The sequence below is a fragment of the Erithacus rubecula genome (assembly GCF_903797595.1).
Source record: "Erithacus rubecula genome assembly, chromosome: 14".
NCBI lineage: Eukaryota > Metazoa > Chordata > Aves > Passeriformes > Muscicapidae > Erithacus > Erithacus rubecula.
Window position 1 is genome coordinate 911,619 of NC_136666.1, and position 16,359 is coordinate 927,977.

Below are 16,359 nucleotides of genomic sequence, written 5' to 3' on the forward strand. Positions count from 1 at the left end.
ATATTGTTACATCACCACCAGCTCTGACTTGTGGGTCATTAATAAGGCCATTTATCACAGCTGAATTTAGTATTAAACATGAAGGTGAGATTCCTTTATTAACCTTCTGCCTTCTTATCCAGAAACAACACATTTCAGCTTCTGTAGGGACAAGTCAGTCAAAGCTGAATTATCACCCCAAAACCCTGTTATTCAATGCTCATGGCTGCAGTGCTTCAAATCCGTGCAAAGCCTGGACCACCTCTCTGCTAAGCACAGCTCTAATGCTCCCATTCAGCTCTCACCAACCCTGCTTTGCTTGTGTGAGTATCCAAATATCCTCCTCCTAGCAGCACACACATGATAACCTGAGATAATTTACTTACCTATATATCCGCTGTTACTGATAGCACCAGTTAAATGGCTTAGGGTTATAAATATAATTAATAAGACTAACGAAACTTCTCAACACATCTAATATCCCATTGATCACCATTTGTCCCCTCATTCACCTCTGCCCTTCATTGCTTTGATACTGCAAGAGTGATTTAAGATCTGGAAACTCAGGAGTGTAACAGGAACCTATATGGATGCAGTTCTTATTTTTTCCTAGTTTAAATTATCACAGCTTCTTAGAAACTGAAACGAACATGACATTTCAAGTGCTGAGGTGTAAGGGCACTCACTGTAACTATTCATTTTCCTAAAGAAGAGCTGCAAATATTTAGTAAAACATGGTATGGAGATTATCTGCTAACACCTATGAAACTGTGAAATTAGCAGCTTCAAAATACCTCTTCTTTATGCTGCTACTTGACATTTTTATTAGTAAGTCTGGTGTGTTAAAATCAGAAAAATCTTCTATTTAACTCTGAGTTATCTTAGAGGGCAGCAAAGCCATTGGAAACTTTAGCCACCCTTCAAAATTAAAACCAAGCTTAATGAACATAAACTTTGTGTCTCCTCAGTGTAAAAGATTTTGAAACTTTCACTGTAGTTTTCAATAGTACATCACTGTTTTAAAATGCTGGCCCTTTATTACTGTTTTAATCACAATTTTTGATGACGAATATGCTGACTCACACAGCAGTCTGACATAGGCAAACTCAAAACGTTCTGAAAAAGTTTTTCTCCTATCTGTGCCAACAATAAATTATTATTTCAACTTGCATTCCAAGGTCTGACAAATCTTTGACTAAATTCAACAGAAGCAGCCTTGGAGAAGTAATTAAAACTGGACCCAGTAGCTGCATTAAATCAACAGGTCATATGAATAACTCTGCATCCTGAGCAAGCAGAAACATGAAGAACATTATCCAGTTCCAGCAGAGATATTCAGCTAATGGATTTGCTCATGCAAAGAGGAGAGCAGTCAGAAACAACAACAACACACTGTAAGAGTGTTGGGGATTTGAAGGCTAATGCACCTGCTAGGAGTTAATAAAACATCTCACTTCTACTGCAGCTCTAAAAATCTGTGCAAGCTTTTCTCTCTTATTTGAAACCCTTCTTGCTTAAAAAAGGCAGAGGAAATGTGTAACAATGACTCTTACCTGGCTGAGAAGTATTTTTAGAGAGAAATGCATTAATAGCAATGCATTATTATTAATAATAATATAAGCTACGATATTCAGCTGAGCATTAATCTGAGCTGGGGACCATGCAGCCACGAGGAGTGACACTGCCAGCTCATGATATAATGATGTCCTGCACTCACACCCATTTGCAGATGTCACTTTTTAGACTAAGAACAAATTGCACGTCTGACAACTCACTTTCCACTTTAAGATATTTTTAACTTTCTTCTTGTTGTGACAGGCAACAAAAAATGATTAAATTTAGTCATGGGATTTGACACTACAGCAGGCTGACTTCTATTTGTTGATTACTATTGATTTTCTTTGATACTTCATTTAAAAATCAATAGCTAGAAAGAAAAATAGGCATGGTTTACACAAATTTAAACATGCTATTGTATGCTAGAAGAGGCTACAGTTTTGGCAGGGCACTGGCATCCAATTATGAGAAAAGCTCTTAACAGGTGAAACCAAGGGCTCCAGATCGATACTCAGTTTTCTTTCTCAATCAGAGAAAGTGGCCATAAATTAGGCTCATCAGTGTTATTTTCAAGACACTCTCAAAGCAAATAATTTTTCCATTTTTTCAGCCTTCCACTGCACTCATACTAGAGGATGGAAGGTAAAGTTTAGAACAAAACTTGAAGAAAAAAAAAAAAGGAAATTTGTAGTACCTGGAGTTCATCCGTGCCTTCAGCTTTTTGGCTTTCTTTTTAATTTTCTGTTTCTCCTCTCCATCCTTTAATGGTTCCACAGGAACAGAACTCTCAATCACAATGTCCACAATGTACTTCTTTAATGACAGGTGCTCCTGCAGAAAGTATTGAAATAATATTTAATGGTATAGTTTGTGATGGAGATCATAGATTATCTTCCCAGGGAAAAAAAAAAATAGTGGTAAATATTTAAGTGAAGGTTATGAAAATGAAACCAAAATTTAACATGAATCTTGGAAAAGAGATTATTTCACACTGGAGAGAACAAAATGTGTGCCTTCTAAAAAGGGAGAAAAATTCTTCAAAGAAGAACAATAAATTCTGTGCCTTTTTTGCAAGAATTATTACCTAACAAATATGGGCTCCAAGCTGACATCCTTCCTCTCCTCTGAGCTGCCTCTTACAGCTACAGGAAACCTGCCCTACCAACATAACTCATTACATTAAATAAGATCATTTTGGTTTTTATATTAATTCTTCATCACAATCTAAACATGTCTTAATCTTCATTACAATATATGGAAATGTATTTTACTATTCACTACTTACAACGTTACCATTTATTAATAAAACTATTTCCTTTCCTGCCACATTAAAAATTTTGAATTTAAGCAAAATATTGGTAAAATTTCAGTTCCTCACAGAAGAAATGCTAAACAGCAAGTTAAATTACAGTTATTAGAATGTATTTAAAGCATTTTTAAAATACTGGGGTTTGTACCTGTTTTCTTGCAAAATACCAAACTTATTATAAAGTACAGGTCACCATAGCTTATTATGATAATTTATCCTTGAATACAGTTATGGCCACAATCAGATGTAGTTATTCCTTCCCTTTTGGTAAGTACCCTTAAGGTGAAGTGCTAAAAAAATGTATAGACAAAGATTTAGAAAAAAAGATATAGAGAAAACTTACAGATAAAATTTAAATATTTTATTTAAAAAAATGTATTTTCCAAAAAACAACCTATATTTTCTTTCATTGATTCAGGAAAATACTGCATCTGTTGTAAATAAAATAAATCTCAGTGAAATTTCCTGGAAAAAGACCATTTAGTTTTTGGAAAGCAGTGCTGCATGGTATAACCTAGGAATATATATCTGGTGGAAACAGTAAATGAAATACCTAATTTAAATCATAGGAATGCAAAATGAATACTGAATTAGTAGTCTAGTTCTACTGAGTGAGTACTGGACATAAAAAAATACACCATTATCCTCTAAGAAAATTCCAAAGGCAATGTTGACTTTCCCTTTGCTCCTCTGCCTACCATGGCTAAGCCCCAACACACCTGAATTTTCCTCAATGAATTGTCCAAGTTGTTCAAACCCCACACACTGTGCTACAGTCACTGTAAGGTAATTTTAACAGCTTTTGGAGGCTTTTTCCTTGCCCTTAATATTCTCCATTTCATTTTAGCAAGAAGTGCTTTAAAGAAAACCTTCTCAGGGTATCTGCAGATGCTGTGCCCTGGGAGCAGGAGTGCATTGCAATGAGTTACTCTCCACCAAGCTGCTGCAGTGCAAAATAAACCATCCCTGTCCTGGTTATGAACCCACAGCTCAAATTTACCTCTCAGAGAGATGTATCTCTCAAAAATACCTTAAATCCCACTTGAAAATACCTTTTCCACTAATTTTCTTTTTACAACCAGAAATCCAGTCCTTAGTTCAAACAGCACAGTTTACAAGTGGGTTGGAGTTTGATTAAGAAAGGACTTCCTCAGAGCATAGTATGGCACTGCTGCTTGCCTACCAGACTTCAGGGTGACAGAATCCTGGAACATCTACTGAGAAAGAATTTATCAATGATTTCCATGGCATTTGGGATGAACATCCCTACTTTTCAAAGGCACAGTCAGCACCTCCAGGAGCCTAACTCTGGTCTGTCCAGTGGGATGCAGCACTGGTAACACTCAAAATTGAGTATACAGAGTACTCTGAGTGCAGAGCTGTTACTGCACTTCTACATCTTCCTTCAGCAGTGCAGCTGGGATTTTGCTTTGCACATATTCAAACTGTCATTGCTCCAAAGTGACAGCAGAGTGAAGTAAAGTTCCCACTGCACTCTGGGATGGTCACCACACCACCCCAGGGCAGCTGTGACCGTGGGCTAACACTTGTGCTGGGCACAAAGCAAGGAGACAAAGCTTTGCCCCTGCACAGACATCCATCTCTTTTTCTCATCACCTTCTCTGTGATTCCTGCTGACTTGAAGAGAACTGTAGGGTTCAACAAGCACATTCATGGCCCAGGCTGTGGGGCCAGGAGAGCCCCCACGATGGCTGCACACATTTGTTCACAGCAACTTGAGCACCTCTAGCCACGGTTCTCAGCGTTCTCAGCTTTCACACGGGGCAGTGTGGATTAATACCAGACTTCATCTACACAGTTCATTAAAGGCAGACCACAGGAATAATACCTTGTGTCACAAAAACAATCACTTTCTGAAGGTACAGATGAAAGCCTGGGATTATCACCGTGGGCAGATCGACACCATTCAGGTGTGAAACAAGAATAACAAATAGCTTGGTATTGGGTGACAACTGGCACCTGAGGAGAGCTGCTGCTGCATCACCTCCAGAGCAGGGGAACAGTATTTATCCCTGTGCTTTATTAAGCTCCAGTTATCTAAAAAAAAAAAAAAAAAAAATGAAGGTTTCAGAACCACTGAGTCACACTGAAGTACAGGAAGTCCAATCCTTTAAATAATTAAACTTATGAGTAATTTTACCTGCACAGCCATAGCTGGGCAGGTGAACACACCACAAAAATAACAACCATAAAAGGGTGTGAGACCAGTGCAGTATTTTCAAAGCAAACTTTTGTCATCCTTTCATTTAAGTAAGAATGAAACTCATCAATTTGGGGTGCATGTCTAATAAATGTAATGCAGGATAACTGGGTAATCTGGACACTTCTTCCTGAAAGCCTTTCACTTTTTAAAAATTATTATTTTTATATAAGTAAATGCCAAGTGCAGTCAGAATTTCTGAGACTAAATTAATTTATCCTCTCCCTAAAAGCGTTCTGGGTTTCTTCTTATGGCAATGTTAAGGGTTATCACTGGTCTGGTCCTGTGCTGTACTGAGCACATTATGGCCCCAAATCCCCAGATATTGGTAAACCACCAGATCTCTGGAGAATTCAGGCTATCATAAATGCAAAGCATTATTAGAGGATCTTTTTAAATGGAAGCTACTGTCATTATCATCTGTATTCAGCCCTACCAAAAATGTTTGGTGTGGTTTCAGTTTCTGACATACCAATTTTAGCTGTGCAATTTCTCTGAAGATCAGTTTTAAAGGCTTATGTACAATATACCAATTTTGCTGATTCTGCCCTACCAGACACCTTTTTTCTCAGGATTAAACCAGAGCCAGCTATGATGGCCATTCCATATCAGATTTCTGCCATCATTTCTCATCCTTGATACCCATCTTGTGATCTGTGTTATTGATGTTACCCATCTTCTCCTGTGCTATTTCCATGCAGTCTCCAAAGCTAAGAACTACTGTTAAAAATCCCAAAGTTTCCTGAACCTGTCTCAGGGGGAGACCCTCAGTCTCCAGCTGAAAAAGCCATGAAATAAAAGCAAGGTAGAAAACATCCACCATGGGATATTTAATGGCATTTTGTATAGTCACATGTGTTGTAACTGGACAACAATATGGAACCTCTAAACATTTATAGAGCACTAATGTAATTTTTAGAACAACTGACATAAATTTCTGTACAAGTTTCAATATTTTATTTACAAGCAAGGTGATAAAGACTAATACTAAATGTAAAACTGCAGTCGCCGCAAAGCAGACAGAAATTAGATTATTTACAAAAAATGTCTTTGTTATTCCTTCCTTCTCCCTCCATTCTCTCAACTCTTCTGACTTTTAGTCAAGTCACTGAAAATCCTGAAGCTTTCCAAATGCAACAGATGGGCCTCATCTACAAACTACATGAGAAATTGAGTTGCCAAAAGCATTAAAGCTAAAGCTAGTAAGGTCACCCCTGAAGTCACATTCCTGCTGCTTATTGCCTAGTCCCCTTCAACTGCCCGAACCAGAAAATCTACCCTGTTAATCTCATATCTTGAAGTTGATAATTTTAGTTGACTAGGCACTTCTTACAACCAATGTTTTCTCTGTTTCTTACATGACATGTTTCCACTACCAGGATAACAGCATTATAATCAATACCCCCTGAAACAAAAGCAATTTTTTCAGACTCCAGAACAAACATAATTGCAAAGTTTTCCATGGACAGTGCAACAAATGCTACAAAGTGCTGAAATGCTATATAGCTGAGCAGGGTCCACTTCTACTTGGCTGAGGAAAACCATACCTTAAACCAGATTCTAAACCTCAGTAATCTGTACAAAATAGAGCAGCTGGACAAGAAATTTCCCAACTGACATCCCCTTCATACAATAGCCATTCACAAGACCAATACTCTCCAGCAGCTTTTCCCATTTAGTGTCCTAATTACAGCAAGAACATCCATGGATGTGTCCTTGGCAGATGAAGCCTTGGATACCTATTTATCAAACCAGAACACAACTGCAAAATCATGTTCCTACCCCATCTCTTTGACTGTGACACTTCTTGGCTCCCTGTATTACATATATGCTACTATCCATTTCACTACTCAGAAAATATTAATAGGAACTTTATTAAATTGTGAAGTGTGCCAAACAGAATTCTCCCTAACAAAATTCCCTCCTTCTAAAATTAGAGGTAACCATAACAGAAACCCTTATTTCCTGTCCCTTTCTTTTTAAGTGAGTGTTGCCTTTTTATGAATTCTGCCTGGGGCAAGGCTGCATAGGCAGGACAATATTGCAGCAAAGCCAGGAAGGGGAGCCTGGCTGCAGATCCTGGTCCTCCCCTAGCAGAGCAGGACAGCTCTGGAACCCTTGGAGCAGCAGCCAGACCATCAGGGAGGCAGCACTGCAGGGGGATGCTGTGCCCAGCACAGGCAGGTCAGGGCTGGCAGTAGCACGGCCACCCAGGGCTCCATCCTTAGAAACTCATCAAGTCACAGATGGGCAAAACCTTCTGGCTACTGGACTTTCACCCAAAAAAAACTGAGCCAAAACGACCTTGCTAAATCTCAAGAGTTTATAGGGTTTTTTCCCTCTGTTATTTTTAATTTTCATTCCCTTCCACATTTCTGGATTCTGGCCAGAACTGAAGCAGAAATGCCAGAATACTGTAAGGCTGGTTATTCTGTTATTTTTGTATTCTTTCCAATCTTGAATCCACAAGTTCTGAAAGAAAAGCAATTCTCATAACCCAAATCTGCAAAGCAAGGCAACCTGAAAAACATCTGCCTCCAGCTATTTATCTACATTCGGTCTTCAGAACATCCAAACACTTGTTGTTACTTGCCCTCTCCCATCAGCATTAAATATAAACATGAGGAAGACTATAAAGAAATACTTGTAGTAGCATATATCACATAATAGCTGTCATTCATTTACCATTTTAATATAAAAAATATATATCAAACTGAATATTTTCCACAGAGGAAAGGCACATAAGGAATAAATTCTAGCAAATCAGTAGGTAACTATTCTGAAGCCTACATATATCTTCTGGATTTATATCTCTACCTGTTTCAAAACAAACAATATCCTGTAACTGCAGAAAATCTTTTAAAAATGTTTTCAGTATTTATTACCAATGTCAGGAATAATGGTTTCTTATTTGTGTATATAATCACTTAAGGGATATTTGCCAAATTTTGAAGGGTTGAGGTTCAATTCTAAATCACATTACCACAGGAATATTTGTTCATGATTTTACTAGGTGTTTCAACATAACTCCTCACTATTTTATTTTTTCCTCATAACCTAGGACAATATTTAATATGGAAAACAGATGCTGCATCAGACTATAAGTTATATCAAAAGCACACTTCCATTTTAAACAATGGCAGCCTGAAACACAAATGATCAGTAATTCTTCATCATGAAGAGATCAAGTACTATTATAGGACCACAAGAGATGATCCACTCCAAAATATGGAGAATAAAAAAAAGGAAGGTATTCCTAATCAATATGAATTAATAAATGTGACTAGAAGTGCTACATGTATAAGAAACAGGCTATAATGCAATGAATTTTCAAATATTATTTTCTCAAAATCAAGATTCTAATTACTCACATTTCTATGCTAGACTGTACTTCAGAAGATGTGTTGAGAGCATTGAAAAAATTTTACTATTCATTCCAAACTGAAGAGGGACTTTTATTGTACAGCTAGGTTTTCCTTGATGTCTGGGATTTAGGGGTTTTTTCCACGAGGAACTAATCCTGCTTTTAAGCATGCCCCAACTAAAAGCTATTTTTACTTCTAATAGTGACTGCACTTCCAGTCACCTTGCTTGTCCATAGATTCAATGACATGACACTCTGCCACTAAAATAAATAACATATAAAACTCTTAATAGGAGCTTTAAGTATTTCTTCAGATTTTTAATCTCATTGTCACTTGTGACTCCAAATGTGGGAACAGAAGGCAAAGTAAAGGTGTCTCTTGTGTGAGGATGAGAATTCTGCATGCTGGCCATGGGAAGCATCCCTGCAGATGAGGGAGGAAAGCTGCAAGGCACTGACATTATCACCTGGCTGCAAGGACAGCTGAGAGAAAGGGGGGATCACAGTGCCCTTGGGCCTGCCAGCAGTAGTTTTTTACTGGCTGTGAATATTCAAGATATCCAAGCCAAAAATAGGAAGGGTGCAGCTGCTGGCAGTGATCTATCAAAATTAAAGGCACAGCCAATAAACAATTAATCATGTCCATTTTTGCCAAGAAAAACAACACTTTATAATAAATTAAAGGTAAGAAGCTATTGCTATGCAAAGTACAAAAAACTAGAATTGATGTATGGGGTACTGAGAGACCTTCTGCAAACTGCAACATGGATTAGACTTTATAATCATTGATTGTTCATGACAATGTCTTCCAGGACAGAAGTATTCACAGCAGAATGACAGAATGACCAGAGCTCCTGGGCTGGAAGGATCACAGGTATCCATGAGGGATGAAATATCCCAAACCAAAAAAGGACCACAGATACTTGCTGTAATTCCACTCCTCTAGTAACACGCAACTCTGCTCAAAAAACAAAAACAAAAAACAAAAACAAAAACAAAAGATCCTTCCTTCCTCAGGAAAAAAACCCCAAAATTGAGTAAAGCCAACTCAACCAGAATCTGAGGCTTTACTGGGATGGGGAGTTCTTGTTTGCAAGTGATTTACAGATTGTTTCCCTTGGGCAACAGAGAAGAAAAATGGGCTACTGTTGAAGAACTATAAACAGATGCCAAGAAAAAAAATGAATTTACTGTGAAGTGTGTGAATAAAGCAAACAGCAATCTTGTTCTACATATGACCAAAACACATGCATCAACATTAGTCCAGAAATGGCTGCAGCACCCCCAGAGCTGGGTCAGGGTCACCTCCCTGGGCTGTAATGGTCACAGCGCAGCAGCCAAATGCCAGGAGAGGTGAAGGGCAAACAGCAGGGCAAGAGCAAGGCTGGACACACTGGGCACTGACCAGAGCTGTGGGCAGTGGATCCCTGGGGTGCCAGGCCAGGCTGGACTGGACTTGGAGCACCCCAGGACAGTGGGAGGTGTCCCTGTCCATGGCAGGGGTGGCACTGGAAGAACTCTAAGGTCCCTTCCACCCCAAACCTGTCTGATTCTGTGAATACAGCTAGACATGTAACATACATATGAATATTCCAGAAACAAAAAGAGAATAATCAATTGTGTATAATGATTTTTAAAAGCTACATAACCACAGGTATAAACACTTCAAACTCCTCTATTAGATGAAACAAAAAGTGACCATACTTACTATTATTTTCCACTTTGCTTAATCCTGTGTTTTAGACAAGGAGTTCATAAAACACCATTATTCATTTAAATACAAGAAATTGAAAATGCTCTGACTCAGAAAGGAAAACAAAAGTTTTTTTCAATATTGTGAAGGCTAAAGCAATAAAACAGTAGTTATACATAACTGAATTGTAATGAAAACATAGTTATTAAAAAGAATAATAATTAGCAAAATCCTGGCACCACAATGTGTCTAGACAAGAAAGCTCTTTATAAATACAGATGAAGAGCAGCAAAGCTCAGACATTAAACTATTCCCACATCTTTTACCCTCAGTAATTTCCTCTTCATGAAATAATGGGATAAGCACACACCTCTAGGAAAACAGTTCAATTTCTTTAAAAAAAAAAAAAATCTAAAAATCTTTTAGAACTTCCAAGTGCTGTGAACATGAGCTCTGGCTGTGTGTGGTGCTGGCTGTAAAGCTCAGCTGGCTGGCACAGCACTGATACCAGCCCAGTAAAGCTCAGCTGGCTGGCACAGCACTGGTACCAGCCCAGTAAAGCTCAGCTGGCTGGCACAGCACTAGTACCAGCCTAGTAAAGCTCAGCTGGCTGGCACAGCACTGGTACCAGCCCAGTAAAGCTCAGCTGGCTGGCACAGCACTGGTACCAGCCCAGTAAAGCTCAGCTGGCTGGCACAGCACTGGTACCAGCCCAGCTCTGTGCTCTCAGCACTCCTTGCCTGTACCCAGGGCAGCTGCCAGCACAGGAGGCACTCTGTAAATCAGAGCTGGCCCAGGACAGACTCCCATGCAGCCCCAGCCAGCTGGGCAGCCACACTCCACAGGCAGCTTTAGTCACTGGCCAGCAGCTTTTTCCAAAGGAACGTGGGTGGGCTCACCCAACCAGGTCTCTATAAATCCTCACATTTTAACACTGTCAGTCTTCAGACAACAATCACCTCTCTGCTCCATCATGGGATTATGTTTTCATTTGATCTAAATTCACTCTTAGAAGTTCTTTGTTGCCTTTATATAATGACAATAGAATCAGTTTTCTCTCCCTATTAAAAAAAAGCACATTTTTCACATAGGCAAACAACAGCTCATCAATATTCCTCCATCCTTCTTTGGAATACATAAAATTGTAGCACGCACCTTATATAAATTAACCAAGCCCTGCCAAGTTATCTATTGCATCTGGTTTTTAGAAGAGCTTTTCACTTATTAGAAACATTCATAGACCACATGGAATGACATGATTTATATTCTGAAAGTCCCTCTAAACCATGGCATTTAAACGCCAGGAGATGCAGAGCAAGCTGGGACAATGGTTCAAAGGGAGCTCTTGGGTCTATTTCTCCAAACAAACCAGGAGAGACAAGAAAGGCAAAGACAAAAGGGAAAGCAGAGGAGCATAAAAGTGAATCTGTAGGAGCTACAAGTGGGAGAAAACATCTACAAAGTCCTTGCAGAGACTCCTCAGCCTAATGAAATCACCAGGTGTTGTCCTATGGCTTTTGCAGGCACCTTTTCAGTGAGGCCTTTGTGTTACACAGGCTTTATTTAATTCAGCAAAGCAATTAGTCAGGACTACCAACACACTAATTGATTTCAGTGAAGTCAATGAAAGCAAATTGCTTACACTGTTTACATCTTTTGCTGAACTAAAAGCAAGGTGGATGTTGAGAGAGGGGGCGGGAAATCAATAGCACAGAAAATGGCATTGCAAGAGCAGGCGAAGCTGAGAGTTTGATGGGAGCAGCCAGGCACTTGAGCACAGAGATAATGTAGGCAGGATGCTCTTACTGCACTGAGATAATGCTGAAATGGTGTGGAGCAGTAGGAGCACTGAAAGCTTCAGAAATACACTGAAGGTGAATTTTAGCCTGCTGCAAGTTTTACCACCTAGCTGAATTAATGTATCCTTAAGAGGCCAGACAAAAGCAAAGTTACAAAGGAAGAAACCAATGTGAACAGAACTTAATTTGCTTTTACAGGATAACCACTGTTAGAAAACGAAGAGCTCTTTGCTGTAAGAGAAAGCTGCAACTGTTTCACCTGGAGACTAACAAAGCCCCAGATGAAGAAAACCCAAAAGCCTGACGTGCAATGAAGCTGCCACACAATCTGAGAAAGAACTCCATGCTCTTTCATTTTTGTATCTTCATTCATAGCAAAACTATTTCCTTTGTGTGATTCACATCACATCAATTTGTGCTGAATTCACCTTCCTGATAGTCTAATCCCAGCTGTCAGCTCCTGCACCAGACATGCTGGAATTAAGCACAATAAGCACTTAATGCTAAATCAGTGGGACATGGCTCCAACACGAAGTCTGCTTTTACCTCTGAAAATGTCTCTAAAATTACAGAATTCATAGACACTACAGCAAAGAGAAAGCCCCCAGAATACATCAGCTTCTTTTTATTTTTGGCAAGATAACTCCTACCATCCACCTGGCCCAGAGGAATCAGTGTCCATGACCATTAAGAAGTTTTTAACTTTTTGCTCACAGTCAAATGAACCAAGAAAAATCTTTACTGTGTAAAGAGAAATTATACAATCATTTGCTTAAATCAGTTTCCAAAGTCTTGAGGAGACACCTAAATCTGAGGTAACAATATGGACAAAATTAAAGTATTTAAAATCCTGTGGTTTCTCAAGTAATAGTAAAGGAACTCTATGATCAGATTAGAATTTTATAAAAGCTCTCTTTCCAGGCAGCTACCTAATGTACTGAACAGGCTGAACACAAAATGAGTCAAAGATCAAGAGTAAGTTATCTGAGGTGTCAAGTGCACAAGGTTAAAGGGGAAATTTTATTAGGTCAAAGGTGATATAAATAAAATCTTTTATGTCAAAAAAGAAGGGTCACAGGGACATATATAATCTAAAGACATCACAGATGACAAGTAATAACTTTAAGTAGCACAACTGTGTTCTCACTAGAGTTACCTTCACTGACTGAAAAATTGAAAACAGTGATATATAAGTAACTATGACTATTACAAAGCTTTCCTGGAATATGGGTTCACTTCTGCATAATACTTTGGAATTTTTTCCTCAAGTATTTCAAAACCTGAGATGTTACTGAATGCTTCAGTTGTGAGGTTGGCATTAACTGTGCATGTTGAATAAAGGATACACAAAGCAGATTGTTCTGATTAGTAAAACTGCTTTCCTACTTTACACTGCCCAGATCTACAATGTGTCTTACTACTGCTCTTTGGAAAAAAAAATAAGTAAGAAAAGCAGGGAAGGCCTCAGACCTAGGAAATTTCATGTTATGATAATACAGTTCAGAATTTTATACTTTGACTAACTGAAATATAGCCATAAATAATATATAAAACATGTAACAATGGAAGCATCCATACACTGCCAGTGTGCCAAATACTGTGCACCACCTTGATAAAGGATACTGCAATCAGCTATAGTAACTCTCAAGCTGTTCATTCAGTTAAAGTGGTTCTCTCCTTTCTCTCCTGCACTAAGCATTCAAGAAATGCAACATTTAACCTTCAGCTATGTCTTAAGTTCTCATCAAAATATTTTGCTGAGAATCCCTGGATTTAGGCACAAAAATCAGGACCTTTGTGCCCTCTAGTGGAACTTCTCTTTCAGCAGCTGGATGTATACTGATCCCATTTCCAGGAACTGGAATTGTTCAGCTATCAGATCAGATTAAATATGCAGAGCCTGTAATGCCCAGCCACAAGGAAATGCAGTTCCTTGGTTTTCCTCCAGACTCCTCTAAGCCAGCTCCCAGTAAGAACACACTTCAGACATCAGTGGCCAGACAGGGACCAGCAAAGGCCAGAGAGATCTGAGAAAATGCCAATCAAAACCTGGGACTGCCCACAACAGCACAGATTCAGGGAAATCTCACAGCTGGTATTTCCAGGCAAACAGCTGCAGCATGAAGATTTCTCACATGGTATGCCTGGCACCTAAAATGCAAATCCAAAACTACACTACTCCCACTAACCACTGTCCAAGAGGAAAAAAGAAACTGAGAAACCAGTTTACGTAGTTTCATTACAGCTGGGAAGGGGCAGGAAGGTGCAACTCCACAAATATTTATTCCTCCAGATTACTGTGCCTCTCCAGTTTCTTTTTTCTGTTTTTTCAGTGATAACAACCTCTGTAGATTTCAGTACTTCAGAGACCTAACTCTCGAAAGTTTTTAAAAAGGAAAACATGTTACAACCAGATGCAAGAAGCTAAAAACAAAGAGAATATTTCAGTAAATAAAAATAGTAAAAGAATTGTGAAGGAAAGTAAAAGAATCAGAACTACTGGACAGCGTCATCTGAATCAGCTTGGCTGGAAACAGATTTCCAAACAAAACTAAGTTCAATCTGAATCAGTGCTGAAGAACTGACTTGCACACTATTTCCTCCCAACACCTGACAGATATAACATAGGTGCATTCACAGATTTTTTTGGATGGGACAGAACCCAAACTCTCATAGAACTGACTTAATACTGTAGCTGAATTCTGGCAGCAGCAACAAAAAACTAGATAAGACATTAAAAGAGTAGCCTCTTGGTTTAGTACAAAATGTCCTCAATGCTTCCTCAAAATCCCTCTAAATGCCAACTCTTCTAAAGAAGCTACTGAAAAACTATTATTCTCCTTAGCAATATTAATACTTCCAAAATGTTTCAGATCTTACAGTTTTCAGCATTATGCACAGAACAGCACATCTGCTCACCTAAAACAGACTAAGGGATTTTAAGCAACAAGAAACACAGAAACTAGCAGGATGGTGACAACTGTAATTTATAAGAGTTTCAGGATGAAAAGATAAATGTAGTGACACAAAAAATCCATTTGATTAACAGAAAAGCAATTAGTCACATTTTATAAAGAAACAGCTTCAAATGGCAATTGCCTGCAGTATGTGATTGCACTGTTTCTTTCACTGGTAGTCTGCTGTGATTCCCATGCTAAAAGAAAGTCTTGCTCAACTCCTTTTTCAAGACTTTCACAGGCTACTCAGCTGAATGGCATTTAAAACCAGATGTAATATAGACAAATACTATAAAACTTACCACTTCTTCATCTGAAAGCTCTCGTCCTTGTATACTACTGTTTTCTCTCACAGCTTGTTGGTGTTTTTTCCCTTTAATGTGGCTGAAAAGATACACTTCTGATGAAATCTGTAATGACAATAGCTTCATAGTTATTTTTCCTTTGCAAATTCCATCATGGATAAATAACAGTTCTTTAACTCTCATATAAAATATGTCAATTTGTCAGGGGTATGTTCAGAAATTCAAGCACAGTAAGAAAACCTCATTTACATAAACATCTTTTATGCAGGACTTAACAATAAATTACAGAATTATTTGCTAGCCAGCAGTGTAATAATAGATTAAAAAATGTTAGACTCTCCTCTCATTTTCACTTCAATCTCATCTCATATATTGGAGTTTCATTCTGAAATGCATCATCAGTGAGTGCACAAGGCTCCAGCCTGTGAGTTTGTGTTCCAGCACTGCCTGAGGTGATGCCATGCAATCTTGCTTAATGCAGCAATTAAAGAGAAATAATGCTCAGTGGCATGTAAGGCTCCAATGATGCAGAGTCTCTGCAAGGCAGTGAAAGCAGTTACCAGTATGAGATCCCTCAGCTCTGGCCCAGGGGCTGTGGCTTCTCTCCCCCACCATTCCTGGAACAGGGAGCCCCTGCTGAGGCTGGGCCTCTGCCAAGCAATGTCCCTGGCTCCCAAGAGCAACCAGAAAATCAAACACCAAAGGAAGAGGAGACAAAGAGAGAGAGCACACCTTTTCCTGTCCAACCCTTCTAAGCATCCAACCAAACTCAATTTGAGAACTTCTTGAGCTTGATGTGGTTTCTCTGTGAACTTCAGACCAACAACACTTAACCCATCAGCCCCTGAACTCACAATAAATTCAAATATCCACAGCATCCTACAGCAATATGTTCCCAGCTCACCTGCCTGCTGTGTAAAGGACCTCATTCTTCACTTCGCTTTGAATTTGTCCTTTAACTACCTTCTTCCATCTGATGCTCCCGAGCTCTTGCCTCTCTCAGCAGAGACAGCCAATAACTGAGCCGTGCCCACAGTCTCCAGGCTACCCACAACTCTACAGCTCTTTTAAATCTTCCCTAACCCACCTGATTTATGGACAGAAGAGTAAGCTGCACTTCTGACAAAAGCAGAGCAGGGATACAGTAAATGTGCAAGGGAATGAAGCAAAACTTG

General features: G+C 39.0%; 1 protein-coding gene across 2 annotated transcripts in view; it reads right to left on the reverse strand.

Moving 5' to 3' along the window:
* Positions 1-16,359, reverse strand: part of SCAPER (S-phase cyclin A associated protein in the ER) — a 131,287-nt gene that overhangs the window by 74,485 nt on the left and 40,443 nt on the right. For both annotated transcript variants that reach the window (XM_079317865.1, XM_079317864.1), the window contains exons 20-21: positions 15,182-15,289; positions 2,231-2,367 (exon numbers count right to left, since the gene is read on the reverse strand). In XM_079317865.1, the coding sequence (XP_079173991.1) occupies positions 2,231-2,367; positions 15,182-15,289 (245 nt within the window). The remainder of the gene's footprint in view (positions 1-2,230; positions 2,368-15,181; positions 15,290-16,359) is intronic.